At 38.6% G+C, this 25,483-nt stretch overlaps 2 protein-coding genes across 3 annotated transcripts; one reads left to right on the top strand and one right to left on the bottom strand.

Annotated features, from left to right (window-relative positions):
- Positions 1-494: 494 nt before the first annotated feature.
- LOC112189307 (40S ribosomal protein S2-2-like) lies at positions 495-1,433 on the bottom strand. Its single transcript, XM_040513319.1, has 3 exons — positions 1,126-1,433; positions 607-717; positions 495-510 (listed from the first exon to the last, which is right to left on the bottom strand). Exons 1-3 carry the CDS (start codon positions 1,431-1,433, stop codon positions 495-497), a joined length of 435 nt encoding a protein of 144 aa, XP_040369253.1.
- Positions 1,434-2,121: 688 nt separating this feature from the next.
- LOC112185361 lies at positions 2,122-22,573 on the top strand. 2 transcript variants are annotated; one of them, XM_040515442.1, is made up of 3 exons: positions 2,122-2,479; positions 20,095-21,820; positions 21,905-22,573. In XM_040515442.1, exons 2-3 carry the CDS (start codon positions 20,134-20,136, stop codon positions 22,381-22,383), a joined length of 2,166 nt encoding a protein of 721 aa, XP_040371376.1. In that variant the 5' UTR covers positions 2,122-2,479; positions 20,095-20,133; the 3' UTR covers positions 22,384-22,573. The 2 variants fall into 2 exon arrangements, with proteins under 2 accessions (XP_040371376.1, XP_024179371.1); XM_024323603.2 differs by having other exon boundaries at positions 20,095-22,573.
- The last annotated feature ends 2,910 nt before the right edge of the window (positions 22,574-25,483 follow it).

Below are 25,483 nucleotides of genomic sequence, written 5' to 3'. Positions count from 1 at the left end.
GAGTCAGAACAACATTAAGGCGTCTAGGTAAAGGCCGATGCTCAGGGGCAATGCTGTGCCATATTTTTCTGCCCATTATAATTGCATTCTTTTTTTCCGGGATCTGATGTGGTTATAGTGACATCCTTAAAGAACTTGAGATCAGAAGGAAGTCACCATGGTTGTTTCCCATCCTTTCCAATACCCATTTCTCGAGTTGCAACCACAACAACTTGGTAAGTCCTCTGTGGATTCAGCTAGATGTTGCCATTGCCATTTCATTTGCGCTCACTGCTTCACCAACCATTGTTTAATACAAAGAATGACACAAGCTCAAAGTAGTAACTTCAAACGAGGACTGCAAAGCCAATTATTCTGGAAGTGGGGTAAAGCCTACGATAGTAAAATAAATGTCAAAATACGAGTACACACGTGGTTGGGTAATCAAGACAGAGAATGAGATTAGTGAATTGAAGTATTAATACCCTATGTTATCATTATATTTATGCACCAACTCATGTCATTTGCATGCTGGACATAATCAATAATAGATACAAAGTTAATATTATGTGCTACTTGCTTAAACGTAACAGATATGCAGATATGTAAAACTTTAACATGGCATACCTTTGTAATTCTCCAGAACTTTGCTTCTTAACCAGTGACTTTCCATTGGCATTTTCAGCAAGCTCCCTCTGCTTTTCCTTTACTTTAAATAGCTCAATCATTATTCCTACACTACGACATCAAAATAACCATATACAGCTCATAAAATAGTTACATATTCGAGATCTTGCAAGTTAATATGATAAGACAGCAACCCAGCAAAGCTTCAAACTTGCTCTAAAAACCGATTCAACAACCTTGAAATATGAATAATTGTAACAATTAGATAAGAAAACCTCAAATTCGTGATTCAGGGGAACAGAGTTGATACATAAGAATCAAAATATTGGGATAAGTATGCACCTAAACACATATGAATCAATAGAGATTATCAGTCAATTCAAGTATGAATTACACGTCACCAACACAATAATTAACAACAACAACAACCAAAAAACAAGTGCGTTTAAGAAGCAAATCTTGACAAAGTTTCGAGAGTCTTGGTAGACCCCCTGGTTGAAGTGAACACATCATCAATACCAGCAAATTGGAACACCAGAACCACAAGGAGCAAGCACCATCCTCACGATAACATAGCCACACTTTCCGGTGACCTTGCAATGCATGGTGTGGGGCTTTCCGATCTTGTATCCCCTCATCACAGGAATCACCCATAGCTTAGCCACAATAATGGGTCCACAAATAGCAGTAACAACCTCCTTGCTGCACTTGACGCCGTGTCCGACGTGGCTTTTGTTGTCACCGACGATGACAAAGACCTTGAAGCCTCCGATTCTGCGGCCGAAGCCTCCACGCTCGCCAGTGGCACTGCCTCCTCTTTCATCCATAAAGTCGAGGAAGACGCCGGCTTGAATCGAACAGATTTAGTCGTTTGCCGAGCGGGATGGAGTTGCTGCCTCTTGAACCTTCTAGCTCTGCCATTGTTCACAGCGGTCGCTGCCGTTATCGTCAACGTACGAAGATCTCAACAATGAAGAAGCTATCAATTTCTGAGCTCCGCGAACGAACAGAAAATCCATATGCAGAGAATTTGAGAGAGAGAGAGAGAGAGAGTATTTTCGGTAAGGGTTGAGAGGCTGAATGAATAGGGGTTCGGACGGGCTTGGTTAATGGGAGGGAGGGAGAGAGCTGTCGGTGGTAGTTTTTGTAATTAAATTTAACTCTAGTGGCAGGTTATAAAAGAGTGACCTTAATTATTATGAGGACATTTGTATTACCTGAATTATGATAAGATGCTTCAAAATAATCTCTTTTGTCATTGACCCATTTTAAAATGGGACTTTTAAATTTTAATTTAATAAATTCATGTGAGAGTGAACGGTTTGACAGCCTGTCGCGCAAAAACATCAACTTTCATTCTCAAAGGACCCAAAAGGAGGACCCACAATAATCTCCTTATCTTGGACTAATTAACTATATAAACGTATATTTCAAAAAAAAATTAACTATATAAACGTTTATAACGTGATCAAAGTCACTGATTAATGATCATTCTTTTATGGAGTATAAGTCATTAATAATTTAGTAGACTGTAGTTGACTTGAGCTGGCGGGTGACCTTCCAAGTCTTCCCCAGTCAGATACTTCTATCTCTCTTTCCCTTTTTGATTAGTATAGATTCGCAACTCCACCAGTTCTCTGGATTGTTGCTATTTCGGTTTCGTCAAAGCCTGTGAGGAAGTTTCAACTTTCAACCTCAAAAGCATCATGAAATCCACTTAGCTTTCTCAACTCCTAGCTCGATAGCATGGCTGAGAATTGAGAGCGAAGTATCATATCAACTACATAAATCGGAAAGCAGACTATATCGTTAGCCTTTTGGGAAGCTTCGTTGGTGTGTTCTAGTTTTCGTCTACTTCCACTCAAACCAGCAGGTTTTCTTCTTTTCTCGATCTGTTTCTCGTTTATCTTTATTTTCTGATTCATAATGTGCTTTCGTTCCAAAATTGTTGCTACTGTTGTTACCAAATTGTCAATGTTGCTGGTAGCTGATGAACAGTTAACTGCATTATGCACCGGATCTAGTTCCTCTCCATAATTATTCTGGCTATCTTTGTGTGTTTTTTTTTTTTGGCCCTTTCTTTTATACAATGCAAGAGTTATTGTTTAATTTTTGGTTTTATTTATTAAAGTCTAAACCAGCTGGGTAGAAAGTAGCCGAGTACCTAATGCAAGGAGTGGATCAAAACCACTTGCAGCTATCCAAATTTTAGTGTATTTCTTTTCACACCTTGTTTTTTTCCCCTTTCTTTTTTCCAAATAAATACACATTATATTAAAACAACAAATAAACTACAAAAAGAAAACTAACAAATAAACCCAATGAAGTGGACCAAGAAATAAAGGAGCCCAAACTAGGCATGCCCACAAGTAAACCTCCCAACCAAGAGTAGGTAGACCTGTAAATAGATTGGATTTTGATCTGGACCTGCTCCGGATCAGTGGCTATTGGATGAGTTTGGATTGAAAATTCAGATCTGTTGACCCGTTAATTATCCGAAACCGTTAACCCGTTTATTTAACGGATCAAATACAGATTTAAATCGATCTGATCCATTAATGATCCGATCTGTTTTCATAATAATAAAATATTATTTTTTACTAATACATTATTATTTTAAAAAAAATATAAAATACAAAGAATTTCTAATACAAATCTTTTGCAAAAAGTTAAGGACGGTCTTTGTAAACAGAGTCCATCAGTCCATCACCCAAGAAGCATTATTGATGAAAGCTTTATTTAGTTTACCAAAAAGCTAAGAAGGTTGTAGAAGCATAATTAATCTCATACACATCTCTAGACATCTCTCTCTTAATTTATCGGGTGTAGCCGTGTAGGGAATATTTTGATAATGTAATTCTACTTTCGGTGATACTCTTCATATTGTTTTTATATTTTATTAATAGTTTTTGAGGTATCATGATATAAATTTAATATTACTATTTAAATTTTAAAAATATTTAAAATTATAAACGGATCGGATTAGTGGATACCCGATCCGCTAATCCGGCCTGTACGGATTTGGATCGAGTTACCAACGATCCGCTGGGTTAACGGAGCATGTTCGGGTTCAATTTTTTTATTAGTAAACGGATTTGGATTTAGATTGATCCACTCTAAATTCAATCCATTTACATGTCTAAGAGTATGTTGGCAGCCTCCTTTCCCCACCGCGACGAGGCCACCAAAAGACAAAAACACGCCAGTATATATGCTTGACGACAATCTGACCAAATTTAGAGAATTGGGAGGGCAACGATTGCAATCCCCGATTAAACACCCATGAAATCCTAAACCAAATCCTCCAATAGTACATTAATCTCCATATCACACCACACTGAATAAAGCCATAGCCACCAAAACGAAAAGAGCAAAGAAAACCAAAAATGAGGCTGATCCAACAAGGGATTAGAGGAACAACAACCATAATGGTTAACAGATCCTCGTTGCATAAACTGAGTAGAGACACATATGCTCTAATGGATTAACCATGCTTAAAACAAAGTTCCGAGGAGTAAAAACACGACCAGCAGCTGAGGAAAGACAATAAAAGACACAATAACTATCGGTGATCAAAAGAATTGGATCTAAAAGAAATAGAGAAATCACATCTAGCAGAAGGAATGAAGGGGTCGACGAGAGCAATGGCAAGAAACGACAACAAATGAAAGGAAAACCAACCTAGGGAAAAAATGAGGCAAGAATTCTCCGATTGGGATAAAACCTTGGCAAAAGTGCCTCATAGGGACCAAGGAAGTCGACATCAACTCTCAACGCATAAGAAGAGAAACAGAACGTCAAACACATTGTCAATCTAAAACTAGAAAATAACACCAAGTCACCAACAATAATCTAAATCAAAGATTTGTAATCGAAAAACATTCGTAAGAGATTATTTTAGTAGGTAGTGACACTCCTGAATAGTCTATCGACCTACAATCCAATGCAAGCTTATCATTTTTCTTACGATTATATAATAAGCATCAAGTACAGCATCATAAAGCCTCATTGCCTAAAAATTCCTTCTACTTGTAAGTAAGGGATAAAATTGAGGTCTTCTCAAATAGAGTTTTTTTTTTCTTTGATCCTAGAAATTAATGCCTAACTACCCAAAGGAACCAAATTAAGAACAAGCAGCTCTTCTCTCTCTCTAGGGTTTCACACATACTAGGGTTAGGTTTCCAGCGAGCAGATTCAACGATCACCAACAATATGGAAGCTATCGACACCAATTGCAGTGAGATTGGCTTCTTCTCTGGTTATTGTAGAGGAGAAAAAAGCAGTGGATTTGAGGCCTTCTCAAGCAAAGGGGCTGCAGCAGTCAAATGTATTTCTTGTCAGCAAACTACTCACCGCTTGTGAATTTAAACGAAGATCCTTCCTTGGCATGTTCTGATTTGTGTAGAACATGAATGGTAATTTCAGGTTGGTCCCAGCAGACGACAACAACATTATGTTCATTTTCTCGGACCCGGCTGAAAAAGCTAGGGTCAGGGGCTGCGGTCCTTAGGGCTTTAACCGCACTCTAGAGGCGATGGCAGACTATAATAGGGTCTTTTAGATCAATCGTGTTCCGCTGCAGGTATCATCATACTAAATTGCATTGAAGGGGGTTCCTCCTGCGTTTAGATCGAAGCGTGTTGTTGGAGACGAAAAATTTTGAATAGGATTTTGACTCACCAATGAATACGGACTGAAGCGGGAGCTGATCGGGAGCGATCGAGAAGTTTCCTTAGAGCCTTGACTTGGAGTTCGACCATCGGCTCGAAGATGAGGGGGTACCTGCAAAAAACCATTCGGTGCCTAAGTCAGTACGTTTCTTAGTCGAGTGTAGTAAGAGGAATCAAAATGGGATGGATCACCTGGACATCAATCCTCCTTTATATAGACAACGATTTACTTATGGGACAAGCTGACATTATCTACGGATTTATGGCTGCATTTACTTAGATACTTATGATCAATGTTTTAAAACGCTGAAGGCGTACCCGAGGCGTTTTCGGGAGAGCCTTGCAGCCTTGAGGCATAAGGCGCATAAGTCGTAAACCTTGCGACGTAAATTTTTGTCGTCACATTAAGAGCAACCACTAGTAGTAGTACTAGAACTCATTGTTGCTGCACTAAACAATTAAACATAACATCCTATCAATTACATATAAAATAACAATCTGGGCAGGGAATTTAAACAATACCAACCAGCATATACAAAGCAATGATACAGAGCAACATATTCAGTCAAGATTTGTACCTTCAAATCTTGTCTGCAAGTCGAACTCCAAATCTGCAAGCACCTCTTCAAGCCTGCCAATCGAACTCCAAGTCTCGAAATCCAAGTCGAACTCCAAATCCAGTTCAGCCAATCATATATTATAATGACAATCATATCAATTAGCACAAGAGACAATCATATAATAACTCGGCCTCAATATAGTAAACCCAGTTCAGCCATCTCGATATCTTCCAGCTGCTACTTCAAAAGAGGACCGAGAACAGAGCACGCAAAAAGGCTGCTGGAGAACTGCATTAATTATTCTCCAAGCCTCCAACCTATGGCTGTAAACCTTAACTTCAATTATATTACGACGTATACATGTCCAAATTCTCACAACTTTATATATAGTCATCACCTACAGGATGGAACCCAAACTCGATAGCAGAGCGAGCTAATAGCCCCCTTCAATGAGGGCCTGGGGAAGTCTCTTAAATTTTCAGATTGACGGATTCAATATATATGTTTCATAATCACTATCATATAACCAAACCACACCATTGTAGGAACCCACAATTTGGAAATATGAGTAGTTTTCTGGTAATCAACGATACCAAGATTGCAGTTTTGATTTGCATACCAGGTCTGCAAAATTAACAGTTAACCCACAAACAAGATATCTAAAAGATCAAAATCTGCAAAATTGACAGTAACCCACAAACTATTGCAACCAAAAGTAAGACATTTACTTAGACCCAGATACATATATGATTTTCTAGATAGGAGCAACTCAAACCTAGATAAATATAGACGGGAAATAGGGAGTCATACCTTCAAATGGCCTGTTGCAAATCCAAGTATCCAACTCCAAAACGTTCAAATAGCCTGCTGCGAATCGACCTCCAATTGACTCTGGGTTAGGGATCGAATTGCAAGCTTTTGGAACAGAGAGGGCTAAAATCGGCTCTCCAACACTCAATTACTCTGGGGTCGCGACCTAGAAACGCTTTAAACCCAATCTGTTTCAAAACGACGTCATTTACCATTTTTTTTCTGCGCGTACGCCTTCAGCGCCTTGGAGGACGCCTTTCACGACTTTAACGCCTTGGAGGACGCCTCACCAGCGTCGTCGCCTAACCACTAAAACACACTCAATTTCAGGCCAGAATTTCACCTTTTGAGCCTTAGGGGCGCGCTTTTTAATTCATTGCTTATGATGATAATTATTGCTGCACTAATTACTATAACTGCCACTACCCATAAACCTGCAATGAACGCTGTATTTATAGCTATAATGATTGTCGTATTCATAGCTGTAATTAAGACCATATCTACAGTCGTATTCAGAACTGGTCATCTGTCATAATTGCATGTCGAAAATAGTTGACTATTCCCACAATGCCCCCAAATTTTCTCTTTGGGAGTCTATCCCTAGAGAAATTTTCCAAAGCTCAAATTTCCTCTCTAGGCTCCACATATTTAAATTTCTCTCTAGGCACCCTTCTTTGAATTTCTTCTTTGGGCACCCAAAGAACTTATTAATTTCGGTTCATTTGAAATCTTTTGGCCTAGGCCTAAACTTGCCCCAAGTCAAAACGTTGACCAGTTCAACCTGTCACGTCGCAGCTTCGACCTAGATCCAACCCAGCTTTGTTGCAACTCGATTCCATGCTGATTTTCTAGGCTTAGATTTCTTCCCGGTCTTCTTCGCGTCGTTAGAGTCATCGTACCCTTATAAGAAGAGCCTCGTCCTCACTTGAATTTTCATCTCATCTTGTTGACGAAGTCGACACCAACGCGCCCAAACTAGAACTCGGATCTACCTCCATCACACAGCCAATCCGTGTTGGATCTTCCCGTCCTAGCCTCGCCAGCTCCCAGCACCTCCAGCGGCGCGATGTGCTCCCAACGCCTCTCCCGCAGTGCTAGAGCCTAGCTTCCGGTCTCGCTTGCGTGCATTGCCCCCAGTGATCGGCCTCGTCCTACTGGCCTCATCTCTGAGTTGTGCCCTCAGCGCAGCTCAAGCCAGACGCCGAGCCTGAGGTACCTTGCCTCAAAACTCTCTCTTTTCTCTGTTTTTTTTTTTCTTTTGGCTCGTGACGCTGTCACTTAGTACCGTCAACGCATGATACTGAATTTCCCTATGATAGACGAGTCTATCTTGTCCTGTTACGTTAGACCTGACCGAGCTCCCTGACTTTGAAGCTTCTCAGCCTTCTCAATCACTTGATTCCTTAAACATTTAGTTTCTTGGGCATGACTGTTAATCTCGACGTCCATGATGCTCATCCAGATGACAACGACGGTAGTCTCAATGACGGTAGCGTAGAACCCCATAACGCTTTTCTCGGTGATGGTGGCGCCTTTCTCGATGACCGCAATGCCGCGTCGATGATCGCTACTCTTACGGCAGCAATGACCGCAGCGCCAGCGTCGATGATGGCAATGTCGGCTTCAATGACGAAGACACGAAAATGACTTTTTGTTAACCGCGATGCCGGCGTCTATGAAGAAGATAACTTCTCGATGACCGTGACTTCGCTGTCATTAACGATGACGGAGATGATTTCTCGAGACTGCGACGTCGATGACAATGATGACTTTCTAGATAACTGCAACACTAGCCCTGACGACCGCGACGCCGGCCTCGATAACAGTTATTCATTGCTCTATATGCCCCCTTGATTTTCTTTTCTATGCACGCAGTCGCTCAGGAAGAAAAACAAAACAAAAACGCAATGTATTGGAGAATTTGAAACCAAATCTAGGTTACCAACTGGTGATCTTTTATGGGATTGTCCCTAATGCCCAGAGGGGTTCGCATCCACTATCAATCTCGTAAACTGCATTGCTTTATCTCCACATCCTTCGAAAATCAGATCTATCACCCCTGCCTAGGGCAAGGGTGAGGTTTACTATCCCACCCCCACCGCCAGCAAGGGTGTGGTCCACCAGCCTACCCTTTCTGCAGGCGAGGGTGAGGTCCTGGAGGTCACACAAATTAAGTGAACAATATTTTAGTCACTCTGGCCATGACCCTAAATTGTATTTTGGGATTAATTGTAAATGAAAATCACAAGAGTAATTGCTAACTACTGGTCTATTAGTTGGGTTGGTGCCCATTTGCTAATTCAAATGGAGACTTACTGACTTCCCTTCATATTTCAATTGCGAGCGCTCGAGGACGGCCTCGACTGCATTCATCGATCATTTTCTTCACCTTCTTGAGCCATGACTCGGTGTGCTGTTTCTTGGATTGGCCTGTACTTGTTCCTTCAGTTATTCTTCTATTCAGTGTGTCTCCTGCCCCCTTGATGAGAGGTCCACCTAAGCCTTCGTTGGTGGCTCCCTTGGCGCCCGCCTTTATTACTCCATTGGTTTGGCAAGTGTCGTCGCCGGCCTTGCTGCTGCCTCAGCCTTTGTGTTCCGTCAATCGGAGGCAAGTTCGGATCTTTGATTAGGTATGAGATAAGTCTGTTTAGAGGTTGGATTTCGTCACTGCCAGTCCTCAGTGACAGAAATGGGGTTCCTTGAGGCACAACTTCCGCATTCACTTTTTAGGAAAAAGTGTTTCTCACAGATGGCGCCATTTGTTGGAGATGAAAAATTCCAAATAGAATTTTGACTGACCAATGAATGCGGACTGGAGTGGGAGCTGACCGGGAGGGTCGAGAAGTTTCCTTAGAGCTTTGACTTGGAGTTCGACAGTCAGCTCGAAAAGGAGGGAGGTACGGGTAGAAAACCCTCCGCTACCTAAGTCAGTACGTTTCTTAATCGAGTGTAGTAAGAGGAATCAGAATGGGATAGTTTACCTGGACATCAATCCTCCTTTATATAGGGAATGATTCACTTACAGGACAAGCTGACATTATCTACGCTTTTATGGCTACATTTACTTACACACTTATGATGATAATTATAGCTGCACTAATTGTTGTAACCACCATTGCCCATAAAGCCGCAATGAACATTGTAGTTATAGCTGCAATGATTGTCGTATTCATAGCCGAAATCAAGACCGCATCATTTACAGCTGTGTTCATAACTGGTCATCTGTTATAATTGTACGTCGAAAATGGTTAACTACTTCCACACGTGTCATGAGGATGATTGATAGCACGCTGGGAAAACGGAAGGACTAGAATAGACCTGCATTTCGGTGAGGGATTTTGAGTCATAACGGAGATCGAACTCTCCTCGCCGCTGCTTCACAAACGCAAATACTGGGTAGATGATGCGGTGGAGATTTTGGTGAGGTTTAAATACGATAAACTATTTGGGAGGTGTGGCTGTTGTGGGTTGGTGACCCATGTAGGCTGCCATGCTCAGGGCTGCCTGTAGAGGATGTGGATGATGCTAGGGGAGCTGAGAAATTTGGTTGTGGGATGTTGCTTTATCAAAAGAGCCCATGTTCATATATCCGAGAGGTTAAAACCATCTCCTTCAGTGAGATAACGTAGTCTGTAACGACCAAATGGTAGCAGCAAATTGAGAACATAGCCTATATAATACCTAACAACACAAATCCTTATTGGCCAAACCGGCTTCTCCCTCTCTAAAACAGCCAGAGGAATCATTGTGATGCTTATCTGAACAACCAAAGCTATAAACTCCATCATCACCCAAGTGCTAGAACCTTGAATAATTCCTAGGTATATACAGTAATTCACTTTGCGTCCTTCCCCTTTCACATATATGTACATGACTCTGAAATCAACAGCCTAATGTTTTGTTTGCTTCGTTTTTATTTGAAGGAAATTCGTAGCTCAAACCCATTTTCAGTTCTCAATTAAGGAATATGATAGTTTCTGAAAGGGAACTATTTATTTTACATCTCCCTGGAGACACTGAGGCGCATCTTCTGTCATAAAAGAACGAACACACACACATTCCAAAAGAAGGTTGCGATAGGGAAAATAACCAAAAGAAGGTTGTGAAAGGAAATTTTCTAGTGGTCAGTGGGTAAGAAGGAATATCATTTGCTGTCAACATTTTTGACAGAAAGGAGGTTCATTTCCCTCTTCATTCCGATTACAGATTGAACTAGATGATCTGCTTTGCGCGCGCACACGCGCACACACACCTCAAAAGAAGGTTGCAATAGGGAAAATTACCAAAAGAAGTTGGGAAAGGGAAAATTTCCAATGGACAGTGGCAATGGCGGAGTTAGGATTTTAAAATAGGGTGGGCTAAAAAAATATTTTAATAAAAGTTTACTAATGCTTTAAATTATTTTTTTTTCCTAAGTTTTACTAATAACATGTTTTATTCTTTCCTTAAATTAAACCACATCATATATTAATTACATATTAAATAATCAACTAGCTAACTGATCCAAAAAAATCAACATTATAACGTTTGATAGAAATTCTATAACAAAAGTCTAAGACAAAAGAACATATCTACTCAAATTTTATCTTGTGCTCTTGAATAGAACCAAAAATCTTTAATTATTAAATTTGTATCATAATTCTCAGCCAACTCTTATTCTGACTTAATTTACCTAAAAAAGCAAGTTTTTTATGCGAATATGTCTCTTAAAGCAGAATAGAAAATAAACACAACCAAATACTTCAAGCAAAGAAATAACATAGATATGACCCCAAAAAATTAACATATGGGCTAACTTTAGAAATTTGAAGTGGGCTACTTTTTAATATTTAATTTTTTTAACTAAAATTAAGCTATAAATTAATGTTTTCTCAAATTTGGGGTGGGCTAGCTATAGCTCAGCGGAGCCCGTGTGTAGCTACGCCTTTAAGAAGGAATAGCATTTGCTATTAGCATTTTTGACAAAAAGGAGGTTCATTTCACTCTTCATTATGGTGACAGATTGAACTAGATGATCTATTTGCTTCGATGAGAATTAAATCATTGGAAGATCAGCTATCCTCTTGTCTTTTCCCTTCCTCTATCTCTAGGCTCAAAGCCCAATCCTTTCATCCATTTAACGAAACACATTCCATGATTCTCTATCGAAGAACTCGATGAAAACAAAACAGCATTGGCAGAGTTACAAACGGAATCTGGTTGGAAGGAGAGAAAGTTTCAGATTTGAGAGAGAGAAGTTGAGAACTGAAAGAGAGAGAGGCTGGGAGTGATTCAAATCTGGGGGAAAACAGATAGTTAAAGATAAGGGATGAATGGACGAAAGTGCCCTTCAACTCATGCCAGTTGGCAAATGTAACTCCCCGATTTGCATCTTATCAAATCGAGTACATTACAATGTCGCGTGTCCTTAGAACTAAAACTAAGACACTTAACTCAAGTCCTAAGAACCCGCAAGGCAAAGAAGAAAATAAAATTTTATCTGTAACAAAATTTCCAAAGTTTCAGTGTAGAAGCATGTAATTTAAAATGAGGTGAAAACTACAATTTCAAATTTTTCAAACTTGGAAATGAATTTTTAACGAATAACAGTCCGATTCAAAGTTAAAAGTACAATGAATTTACAAGAGATATAATTTACGACCAATCGAAACTCGTCAAACAAGTTATACAAGAAAAGGGAAAAATAAGAAAACCTATCATGCGAAACAAACTCTGTTGATGACATAATTTGAAGTACAAAGTAACTAGGCCACACCCAGCATCGTCCAACTATTCCATCTTCATACACAGTACATGTACCTACAAACTATTATAGGGGTGAGCTTTCATCCTTTTCGTCCTTGCAACTCAATAAGATTCTATCCTAACTAGATGTGGCAAATAATTAAACAATAGTGCCGGCAAAGTAATTGAAAAACGATGCATATGATAAAAATGTTCATAAACCGTTGTTCGTTTGGAAAATTCAAGTATGGCCCAGAAATAGGAAACAAACCTGATGACCGATCTCTATGCCAACTACACCCTTACCAAAATAATTTTGTTCAAACCAGGAAGGTGTAGCGAGAGTGTCCACTTACGCCATTTCACCTAGAAATAGTGTCACACCTCAATAGATGTCAGATACTATTCCATCATACGGCCCCCTCGGGAGGTTTAGAGGATTGAAGCCCAAGGAAGTCGCTCTGCTCCTCTCACTCTCAGGTCATCAAATAGTAACTCATAGAAAAATCAAAAACACATTTTTCATGCATCAATAATTTTTATAAAATATATACATAAAAATCACTAACTGAGGCGAGTCCAAAATCCCCTACCTGGAATATTGCAATTTTTACTCCATTTGCTTTTCTAGGCCAACACTGCTACCTTTCCCGTTTTGGCTAACTAGAGTTTCTAAGTCCGGCAACAATAGCATTCGTGTTATAAAGTAGAGGAAAGATAAAGAGAGAAAAGTTGGGAGGAAGTTGAAGTGTTATCATTCAGTCTCATTAGCCTCCTTTATATAGAGGTAGGGTTTACATCAAAGTACATAACTAATGAGTATTTACATGGACATCCACATAGATAATAATATTTACAACACTCCCCCTTGGATGTTCACCAATGAATGATGGTATTGGACGCGCTTATTGTTACCTCGTTAAAAACCTTGCCAGATAACAAAAATTCAGTGGGACAAAAATAACCCTGGTTGAAGGACAAAAAGAGCACAACGCGCATATGTCCTAGGTAGCATACTTCCGGATGCTCCCCCTGATGAGAATCTTCCCCTGATTGTTGCAAGCCACAATTATGTATGCGATAAGCTACATGTATAGTAGTTTGACGTGTTTATCACTGAAGTGAGACCATTTGTGCTTTGCATATAGGGGCTCATCACAAATTTCCATACCTGCAAAGTTTAAGCAATACCAACAAAGTTAGGCGATTTTCAATAAGTCTTACCTCATATGATAAGGTTAGAAACAATCTCATATGCTCAAATTTATACACAAAGTAATAGCTAAACAATATAAAGAAATTGACACATTTAAATTTGTATAGTTTAAAACATTGAAAAATCATCATGGCATACCTAGCCATACACAACAATATCTTTATGTATTGATATGTCTCATATAAGCTCTTCAAGAGTTCTAAGTAATTCATAACTTTGCGAAAGTTAGAATTTTTTTTTTTTTTTTTTTTTTACGAAAGTTAGAATATGTTGCAACATTATATTCATAATTTGAATTTGATAGTAGTCTCTTCATAGTACTCATTAAGGCAATTTAGATCTCGTTGACTAAAATGAAATGAGTACATATGAGCTAGCTTTAGACTCTTTGATTCTATGAGTGAACTTCAGGCTCTTTCAACCTTTCATGAACCTGAATCATTCATATATTTGAATCCCATGAGGATTTGATAAGCAGTACGCTTATTATGACCCTTTGCTTTTGAGATTTTGCTTTAAGCAATGTGTCTTTAAGATCTTCATAATATACGATGACAACGTGCCATAAATCTCTCGTCAATATAACAGCTATATGTAACACTGTATTTATAGAAAATTGTCATTCGTATAAGGGAAGATCTTCTTAATCTCGTGTCTCGATAAATAGACATTGTGTCATAGTGATTTATCTTCACTTTTGATAACTATCCTTTTGTAACTTGTAGGGTTAGAGGTCCAAGTATTTCATCACGTTTCAAATATTGAATTTCATTGGAATTGCCTCTTTCCAATTTGGCCAATAATATACTTTGTCAATATTCATGGTGAAACGTGGTATATCGTCCATACAACCCTTAAAGATTTTTGGTAGCTACCAAATGTAAATTATCATTGATGATCAACAATCATAGATCTCACACATTCTTATATGCATGCATTAGCTATAATAAGCTTATTGATATTGGATACCCATGCCACTTCTGGGGCATACATTGTCACTTCTAGGACAATCATCTATCATAGATGAGTCATGTAGCAAATGTGGATCTTTTTACTTATAATCTCGTATATGAGCATTTATAGGGCTTGTATAATCTTCCTTGTTTTAGGAGCTTAAAACTTTAGACCTGGTGGATATAATCCACACAAATTCACGCCGTTATTCAAATGACAGTAGTCTTTCCTCCCCCTAACGGCGGGAAGACTGTCTTATTTTGACCATGTTAAAAAGCAAAAATCTATCACTTTCTTTGGAGTGAAAATGTTCATTGGCTGGTGGCGAATCCAAACCAAGTTTTAGGTCAAAAATGTTTTGTCCATTAGCTTCAACCATATTGATTTATTATTGTATCACTAAGACATTATTTCATAATGGCGTACTTACACCTTTTGTATGTGTAGCCATATTAGGAGTTGTGATATTGTTTAATGACATTCTCTTCAGGAGAACCATGTCAATTGGATAAACTTGAATCCCACAAATCAAATGGAGTCTACATTGTTTGTATTAATATGGTTGGTCTCAGGGACTTTAACTCAAGCAGATGGTTTTTGCATTTAGCATATAATTTTGTCACTATCTTTAATCAAATCACTAACTTAGATATTTCCCAAAATCAAAATGAGACAGTGGATAAATATCTCACACCAATTCATATCGTTCTTCAGGAACAATCTTTCTCCCCCTCATTGCAGGAGGATTGTCTAATTAAAGTGACAACTTGCAAATATGTAAATAAACAATTTGCTTGTGAGTAAGATTAGCAATCATCAAACTTGTAAGTGATTCCATGCAACATGGTAGACAAAAGATGACATAACCGGTCATGCCAAAATAATGTATTTGGTTTAAGGAACTTCAGGTTCATGACATCATATGCCTTAATTTACTGTGCAGTATATATCTGATGGCATAAAGTCTTCTCTAACCATATAGGAGCCAATTAATGCAACAATATTTCAAATTTGGTAACATGATAGTAGCTCATTCGGAGCCATAGATCAAGATCTACAACTCTTGATATGAGTGTTACCATAGCTTTAGTAAACATCAATTGTGAAATATCAGCAATTGCAATGGACCAAATTTATTTTGAACTGCTGGCCAAAATGATATACTCGAAATTTCGAGTTAAAGGCTACAATCCATAATAAAAAGTAACTTTATCACTTGGAGAACCTCAAGTTCTGTGTCACATATAAATGTGTAGTCATAAAGAGGAGGGACTTCAGGCCCTCATATAATTGGAGATCCAAGAACTTTGAGGTTTCAATTTTTTTTCAATTTATAACAACCTCTTAAGGAACATCAGGTTCCTAGATAATCGGATTTAATTTCAATAGAAACTCAAGAGGGTGCAATAAATCTGTGGAATAACACACAATAGTGCTCTCAAGTTGCTTATTTGAAGCAAAAGGCATCAGGCATGTGAGATGAATCTCAATGTTCTTATTAGTCAATAAAATTTAATTTGACTAGTGCCATTTTGAAAATGGCTTCATAAAAATCCACCATATAGTGTACCATAGGTGACACACGCCCAATTTTTAATTTCCTTACATGTGTGGATGTTAGGGTAGTATTTACCTTGACTCCTGATTTCTCTCTTGCCATGATCCACTTCTGGTGGCATTTTATGGTGTAGTCATGTCAATCGGCTTTCTTACTATACAATGAGATCCATGAGACAGGGAGATTATACATCTCTGGTAATATTGGAGGCATAGAATGCAAAGAGACAATAATGTGTGCTCTTCTGGAGCCATCAATCAGATATGTAAGATCTGAGATGATTGTTATATTAGCCTCATAAGCATAAGCCTTAGTAATGTTTTCTGCACACCATAGATAAAATCGCATTGCCTGAAAGTCACTCAAAAACATAAAGTTTGAAGATGACACAAATCAAATTTGCAAGAATTGAACAGTGGATCTCATAGGATATATACGAAGTTTCTGGTCCGTGTTATACAGTTAAAACATGACGTTCAATTATTGTATTGTTGTCTGATGTAGATTAACATCAAATGCATTTTTAACTTCTGGCCAAAATAATATAGTCGAAATATCGAGTTTAAACTTTATGACCATAACTTATGAGTGAAGGACTTTAGATGGTCATCCAGTTAGTTTGATCATTGAGGAACTTCAAGTCCTCATGTAATTAAGGATCAAGGAACTACAGGTTCTGATTTCTTTTAATTACAAAATCCACGATCACAAATTTGGGGTATACTCATACTCATTCGTCATAGACCAACGGTTAAATATCTGCTTACTTTTAAATTGATGTCAATATAATTCCCTCAAAACTTCAGGTTTGAGGTTGACCGAGATTAAAACTCTTCGATAAATTGTCCATATATCCACTCGAAACTTAAGGCTCGAGTCTGCACAATTAGAACTTCAGGTTCTAAGGTGGAATGCTTTAAGCAGACTTAAAAAAGAATGTATCAATCGACATATGAAAATTACTCGAAACTTCTAGTTCGAGTTGACATAAAGTCAAATAAACTATGAATGAATTGTATGTGTAATCGAAGCTTCAGGTTCAAATATTTTTTCTATGAACTGCAACTTCTAAGATTTCATAATTTGAACTTCAGGTTCAAATAAATTTGGTGCTCGAAACCTCAGGCTCGAGGTGACTAAAGTGAATCTTCAAGTTCACTTTTAACTAATTTATATTTTATACTCAAAGCTTCGGATTTGAGTTTTACTGTTAGAACTTCAAGTTCTGCTATGACATTTTGAACTTCTAGTTCAAAAATATTACACTCAAAATTCATATATTCAAGGTATAGGACTGCTGGTCCATAAGAGTAACAAAAAAAATTTAAAAGATAAGTACTGTAATGAAAGTACATAACATAATAGGAATATTGCAGGGAAGAAAAATAAATAGATAAATTATGCAATAAAATTAACTATGGAAACTTCTGGTTCCATTAATGAAGAAAATACACAGAACTTCTGGTCTGCCCAACTTCACAAAGTGATAATCTTTCTTCGCTCCTCTAATCACACAAGGACATAATTTTATCTTGTGGAGAACGTAGCCTCTAGCTTTGGCCAAGTGTTCAAAATTGAACTTCAAATTCACATTATCATACAGAGGAGGGAAACCCAATACCAAAAAATATGAGGAACTTCCGGCTTATAATTATTGGGGATAAAAAAATATATTACGTCGAGGATCTTCTGGCCCTCGTTATTGCATAAATTCTGAAGAGCTTCATGTCACAATTTTCCAATTTACATTTTATGACCCTTGAGGAACTTCAGGTCCCCATATGACCAGGGATCACAACATGTGGTTTCGATCATTGTATAACTCTGAGGAACTTCTGGCCCTCGTTAATTGTATAGGCTCTGAGAAACTTTATGCAATTATAAAATAAGATGGTCAGATAAAAAAAATTAAAAAAATAAAGCAACCAATCAATATAACATATACCTGGATTGCAAACCGAAGAAAAAAACATTCTCCCCAAAATCAGATTCATATCCTCACATAAAGGACGAAGGACTAGAGTTAGAAGCTGTGGTTAATCATAGATCATGATCGGGTTATAGTTAAGAGCAACAACGTTGCACTATAAACTCATAGATCATCATAGAGTTTTTAACCAAATAGCAGAGTATGCTGATAACGTGTTATAAAGTAGAGGAAATATAAAGAGAGAAAAGTTGGGAGGAAGTAGAAGTGTTATCATTCAGTCTCATTAGCCTCCTTTATATAGAGGTAGGGTTTACATTAAAGTACATAACTAATGAGTATTTACATAGACATCCACATAGATAATAATATTTACAACAATTCGAGTATTAACATGAAATTCTATTCAATAAAACTCGGCAAATATTACCGAGTCCATTTAAATTATCTTCCTTAGTATCATCCTTTTCATTTCTCAGGACACCCAAAACTATTTACTCTTCTAAACCATTCTTCAGTTCAAGCCAAACTCAAGTAACCCTAGTTTTATTTGGCAAGAATTTTATATGAACCCAAGTAGCAAAGTTCTACGTTGTGTGTTAATGGATAACGTATAGCCACTGCATTTCTTTAATACCAACAATTATAGCCACTGCATCTCTTAGTTTCATAGTCTTACTTATAGCCACTGCATTTCTTTAATACCAACAATTATCAAGTAAACTCAAAAGTAATTCGCCGCTTTGCAAATGGCATAGCATTCAAATTTACGAACATCTTTCTTTTCCTTTTCATTCCACGTTTTAAGACCAATTAGTCGACACATAATGCAGTTAGCCAAAGGACCCAATATATCAACCTTCGATTCCTGGCCTCTACACCTACACCAAGCACATATCAATCATCAAGCAGACAAGCTCACAATTAAACCTTATAACTCACCACCGCTCCAAAATGCAATGTTAACAAGTCTAAGAGCATATTGTACTTCCATTAAACTTTGAATCAAGATTCTACCTTTAACAACCTTTGTAATTAATATACCACCCGTGCTCCCAAACAAATCAACACCAACAAAATTAATTCTCAAGGTTTCAGGAATGCCGACTAGCTACTCTAGCAAAAGACGAGTTTGAGTTTTTGGTGGTTGTTGTCTCTGATGTCGTCTCCTCCGCCTCGATATCAATCTCATCAAACTCAAGAATTTTGCTTGAGTCCTTCCTTTGCCACCGCGTTCGCTCTTTTTACCCAAATTCCTAAGAGGACGCAAGTTGAGTGCCTAGTACAAGCCCAAATTGAAATCAGCCAAGTCAACATCGATCTTTGATCGCAAAGAACTTGCCCTGAATTGAAGAAGATCTTAGTTGTAGATCACTTAACGAAATTTGAAAACTAATTAAACTAAGATGTAGAGTATGAAAGTAGATCACTTTTCATACCTCATGCATCGTCGATGGTCACCGGAGTTGCCGGAAATTGCAAAGAAACCGCCGAAAAACATAAAATTTTCGGGTTCAATTCTCTCTATACACCCATCAAATGGATGATCCAAGGACACATGAAGAACCACTGAGACCAGACCAGTTAAACTCGCCCGGTGTGGCACCGTTTCGTGTCCGGATCTGAGAGAATCAGTCGGGTCTTTGTTGGGGGGGGGTGGGTAAACGGGTAGTCGGGTCTCCAAAACCGGGTCGCGCGCTCTAACTTGGAATGGGGCTTTTGGGTCGTTGAATCGAATTTGAAATCAATGCTACAGATTGACGGTGATTACAATCAGCGGCTAAGAACGGTCGGCATATTTTCTTTTATTTAAAATAAATTTCCATAATTTCCAAACTTCAGAAATTCATAATAGTTAGATAGGGTGTCTGGAAAATAATTCAAAAATATTTGCCAGGGTGTTCTTCACAATTACTAAGATTTCAAATTAAATCTCCAACAATATCACTTCAGCTCTTTAAATTCAGACCCTTTTTGAATAATTTTTTTGATAATTCATTAAAGTAAACTAATCTTAAATTCTTGTCAGGAAATATCTAATTACATCTTCTTTTGATAAAATTTTGCAGAAGCTTTGAAGGTGGGTAGTAAGGGAGATAAGAGAGGATATGGCTTCATTAGCCGCTCCTATTTCTAACAAGGTAAAGAAGATCTGGGATGACTGGAATCTCCGGAGCTTCATCATATTAAGTCTCTCATTGCAGACCTTCTTAATTCTCTTTGCACCCTTGAGAAAGAGAACATCGAGCAAATGGCTAATCGTGCCCATCTGGTTAGCCTACTTGCTCGCTGACTGGTCTGCTAACTTTGCTATCGGACTAATTGCAAGCAGCCAAACGAACACTGATCAAGGTTCCCCAGAGAATGGTAATCTCTTGGCATTCTGGGCTCCCTTTCTTCTTTTGCACCTTGGTGGTCCAGACACCATAATTGCAATTGCTATGGAAGACAATGCGTTGTGGCCAAGGCACTTGCTTGGTCTCATATTCCAGGTTGTAGCTGCAGCGTACGTCTTCGGTATGCAGTTCTCTAACCAAAACAAGCTGCTGTGGCCAACACTCTTACTGTTTGTACCAGCACTTGTCAAGTACGGTGAGCGAACACGTGCTTTATATCTTGCCAGCTTGGAAAGTCTCAAGGAAACCATACTTGCGGTACCGGAACCTGGACCGGATTATGCAAAGTACATGGATGAGTACTCCTCAAGAAAAGCTGCCCATCTTCCAATTAAAATAGAAATTGAAGAAGGTCGTAGCTCAGATTCTAAGAATGTGACTTACCGGCTGGGAGAAGGAGACGTCATTGATAATATTACACTAGTGGAGGGTGCTCATCACTTGTTTCAAATTTCCATGGGTCTTATTATAGATCTTGTGTTCGACTATCATCAGCGCAAAGAGAGCCGTGCCTATTTCATCAAATTAGAATCAGGAGATGCTTTTACATCAATTGCTACTGAGCTCAATTTTATGTATGAAGCTCTGTACACCAAAGCTTATGTGGTACATTCAAAACGGGGATACTTGTTGAGAGCTACATCCTTCATCGCCGTTTGCATAGCCTTTGTTTTCTTCTATAGAATAGAGAAACATGGCTTCCACAGCTTTGATGTTGGAATTACTTATTCCTTGCTTTTTGGTGCCATAGCTCTTGATTCAGTAGCTCTTTCGATGCTGATATTATCTGATTGGACGATCGCTATTGTATACAAGTTCTGCAAAAAGTCTCGTGCAGTCACTGATCTCATGAAGAAGTACCTGGAGTTCAAGAGATCATGGGGACCAACTACTACACCAAAGTGTCTAGAGCGGACCAGAAAGATTTTATTTCGAAGATGGTGTGAATCTATCTCGGGTTTCAGCTTCATAGATTATTCTCTCCGAGAATGTGGAAGATCAGTCCGACTCCGACCTGGGGACCGTTTTGGCCTTGTTTACCTGTACCATAGATTCATCAGATTCTTGGGCCACCGTTACCTTCAAATCATCAGATTCTTTGGCCTCAAGTATCTTCGAGATGAGATGAAGTATAGATCCAGCAAGAGACTTGAAGAGATTTTGTGGAAATTCATTTTTGAAGAGTTGGAAAGTAAATCCGAAGTTGTTGATGATCCCAAAATTGGTAGAGAAATATGTTCGTCCCAAGGGGATTGGGTTCTCCTAAAAAAGTATGAGAAGCATCCGGAGTACAAGAACTTGCTAGCATGCTTTGTTGATGTTACTTATGACCGACGCGTTCTGCTGTGGCATATTGCTACTGAGATCTGCTATTACAGTGTTGATACAGGCACTGGAGGTGATAATCGTAAATACAGTAAGACGTTGTCTGATTATATGCTATATCTCTTAATAATGCAGCCTGCTTTGATGTCCTCTGTAGCGGGAATCGGACAAAAGAGATTTAGAGATACGGTTGCAGAAGCCAATAAATTCTTTAAAAAAAGGGGATTGGGTTCCGATGTGAAACTAGGCGAGGGGAAACTACGCGAGGCTTGTTGCAAACTCCTAGATGTAGATACAGGAGTTAAACCAGTCGATGTCAAAGGGAATAGAAGTAAATCTGTTTTGTTTGATGCATGTATTTTGGCCAGGCAGCTGATGAAATTCGAAGACAAGAAGAAATGGGAATTAATAAGCTCGGTGTGGGTGGAATTGCTGTCATATGCTGCAAGTCATTGCAGAGCACATAGCCACGCGCAATTGCTGACTAAAGGTGGAGAGCTTGTCACTTTTGTTTGGTTACTGATGGCTCGCTTTGGCATTGAGGAGGACATCCAAGTACTGGAGGTCCAAGCAAGAGTAAAACTGATCATGAACAAGCAACCTGATGATTTCAAGAATAATTGGCGCACAGATTAATGTTATATCTTATCGCTCATTTGGATTGTATTCCAAATTTTAATAAGGTGACTATTTGATGAGTGAGTTTGGTGGAGTGGTAAGATAGTGGTTTTTTATTTAGAATGTCATGTGTCCGAGCCCCGTTGATGGAGTGTGATTTAAAAAGAAAACAAAAATAACATGACTATATTCATACTTTCAAATTTGATCTTTGGACTTTTTTTTTTCTTAAATTTTAATTGACTTTGTTGACACACATACTAAAAGATGCACAAGGACATAAAAGAGAAAAATAAAAGAAGAAGAAAAATGGAAACAATATTTTCTTTTTCTACCTCCACTACAAACTGCTAAGAGATATACATATGTAAAAATTTCCTAAATATTTTTGTTTCGCAACGATTTTCCCTTTATGAAATTTTACAGAACCATGACAACCCATACTTGGTCTCTGTCTTCTTCAATGTTTTGAGGCCCAAAACTTTTATTTAATTTTCAACATTAAGATTTTGTCAAGGGTGAGAAAAGTTAATGGAATTGATTTTGGTAATTACTTTGGTATCGAGACCAATTTGGACTATTTAAAAGTTTGGGCCAACGTTTTTCCATTTGGACCTAATAGATTGCTAAATTTTATTGAGACATAAGTTTATCTAAAGAGTTTTTTACCCAAAGCACAGAATCATGTCAAGGCTTTCCCATTTACACCACTAAGAGTTTTAATTCTCAACTACTTAATTCAGCGGTAAATGACAATTTTAACCTTCTATTAATTAAAAATTTACAGCTACCTCTTCTCTCTCTCTCCCTCTCCCTCTCCCCCGCAAAGTGCAGACCGATCTCTCTCTCTCTCTCTCTCTCTCTCTCTCTCTCTCTCTCTCTCTCTCTCTCTCTCTCTCTCTCTCTCTCTCTCTCTCTCTCTCTCTCTCTCTCTCTCTCTCCCTCCTCTGCACGCCTCTCTCTTTCTCTCACCTCCATTTGGAGACTACTCTCTCCCCAATCTCTGCCTTCGGCATGGCATCGATTCACTTCAACGACGAGTCTTGCCGTGATCAGACCGGAGAAGGATGGCATCATTGCAGTAGGGATGGGCTTGATCGACGGAGGCACGGGCGTAGGATTAGATGAGCCCACTACCACCGACGTCCTCGAGCCTTGGCACGTGCTGCGTCATTGCTTCGTCTCCTCCTCCTTTGCTTCATCTCCGAGAGTCTTTGGCTGCGTCATTGGCGTCCAGCGACAGGACTCGGCATCGGAGCCGTACGATTAGGCGCGGATCAAATCAACGGCGACGGGGAGGTGGATGTGGCGGGCCAAGTCAGCGAGGAAGAGAAAAGCGTCGGTGGTGACTCCAACGAGGACTGAAGGTTCGGAGAGGTGAGAGCGGTCCACCAGAGGCCAACTCGGGAGGTGATTTGGTCCAACTCTTGACTTGGGTGCCCAAATCAGTTTTTTATTATTATTATTTTTTTGGTAAAATATGGGCAGAAGGCCTAGAAAGAAATTAAAAAAAAGTTTTATTGGAGGGCAATAGATGTTTTGAATTTATGTAATCTCCTCGTTTTTTTCTTTAATCAAAGTTTTATTTGTATAACTTTAGGGAGATTAGTTCTCATTCTAGTGATTGAAAATTCTATTGGAGGGCAATAGACGTCTTGAATTGATGTAATCTCCTCTTTTTTTTTTTAAATCATAGTTTTATTTGTCTAATTTTAGGAAGATTAGTTCTCATTCCGGCGACCGAAAGTTCTACTGAGGGGCAATAAACCTTTCCAGGGACTTTTGAGATCTCCAATGATCTCTTTGAGGACCTTTGACGAGGTTTTTAGAAAAGTCAGGTGGGCGGTGGCAGTGATCTGAATTCGGCGACCGTTGGCCAGAATCAGACGATTGTCACCAGACTCCGGCAAAGTCTCATATGGTTTCTTTCTCTTCCATTCTCTCTCTCTCTCTCTCTCTCTCTCTCTCTCTCTCTATGTAACAAAGGGGTGAGGGTAAAATAGTCTCAAAAAAAAAAACATAACAGGGTATTAGGGAAGACTTTCTTATAGTATTTTGGGTAAAGGGGAATTACTTACTGGGGTAAGAGGAAAAAAATCCCAAGAATTAGAGTAAATGGACAAAAATCTTTATCCAAATTCATCTAAAAAAGGCGAATTGGGTTTTATTGAAGTTTCAAGTTTTGGACTTGACACGGAGTCGAGAAATGACCAAGGAAGTTGTTGAGGAAAAGCGAGTATAGGAAAACAAGACCGAAACTTGAAAAAGGTTAGTTAGGACAGTTGGGTAATTCCATTGCAAAGGTAAATTTGTCTTTACACACCTAAGTATAAATAGGAAGTTAAATGTTGAGCAAAAAAAAACCTAAAATCATTTCACCTCTCTACTTCCTTTTTTTCCTTCTATTTTTTCTGTCGTTACGGGAAAAGATACTCAGTTAATGAGATAGTTTTAAAGAACTCTGAGGGACAAATCAATCTAAACAGTCACATTTAATTATCCCTCATAATCCCTTAAAATCTGACGCTTAAATAAACAATGCCTTAAAAAAATACTAGAACTTCTATTCTATTTCTAAATTTCATAAGGGGAGTGCTATATAGTATATACTCACTCAGACACTTAGTTGAGTGTGTGATAGCCACACTCAGCGACAGTTTTCTATTTATTAAGAAATTGAAGCAACCAAAACATTTCTCTCTCCTCGTATGTATATTTTCATTGTCCATTTTAACCTTCGTGTCTAATTCTATTCAACCCAAATGGAGCCTCCACTCAACAGAGACTTCTTCCTTTCATGGCCGACCAAACCAAAGAACCATCGATCTACATTTAGAGAGGAAATTAACAAAACAGCTGCAACCACTATGTCACCAAAGTCATCAGACAACAGCCGATGACTGTCGTCTGATTCAGAAATTTTCTGTTGTCTATTGGCCTGATGTCTCTTAGGTCTTCAGACGACAGATATAACCCGTGGTCTATATCTCACTCAAACAACAGAGGCAGGCCAATAATCTGTTGTCTGATTCTGTCGAGATATGCTAAAATGTGACATTCTGTGGTTGCAGATGTAACAAAACGACAATTATATGTTGTTATAAAAGATTTTGCATAA

Source organism: Rosa chinensis, chromosome 2 (assembly GCF_002994745.2).
Source record: "Rosa chinensis cultivar Old Blush chromosome 2, RchiOBHm-V2, whole genome shotgun sequence".
Classification (NCBI taxonomy): Eukaryota; Viridiplantae; Streptophyta; class Magnoliopsida; order Rosales; family Rosaceae; genus Rosa; species Rosa chinensis.
The sequence above is the reverse complement of the archived record's forward strand: the minus strand, read 5'-3'. Positions and strand labels throughout refer to the sequence as shown.

Excerpts from the sequence above, each read along its gene's own strand:
- LOC112185361 (XM_024323603.2), top strand. The coding sequence starts at position 20,134 with ATGGCTTCATTAGCCGCTCCTATTTCTAACAAGGTAAAGAAGATCTGG.
- LOC112189307 (XM_040513319.1), bottom strand. The coding sequence starts at position 1,433 with ATGGATGAAAGAGGAGGCAGTGCCACTGGCGAGCGTGGAGGCTTCGGC. Across the intron at positions 718-1,125 it reads TCTGGTGTTCCAATTTGCTG|TGTAGGAATAATGATTGAGC; the intron begins GTATTGATGATG and ends TTGATGTCGTAG.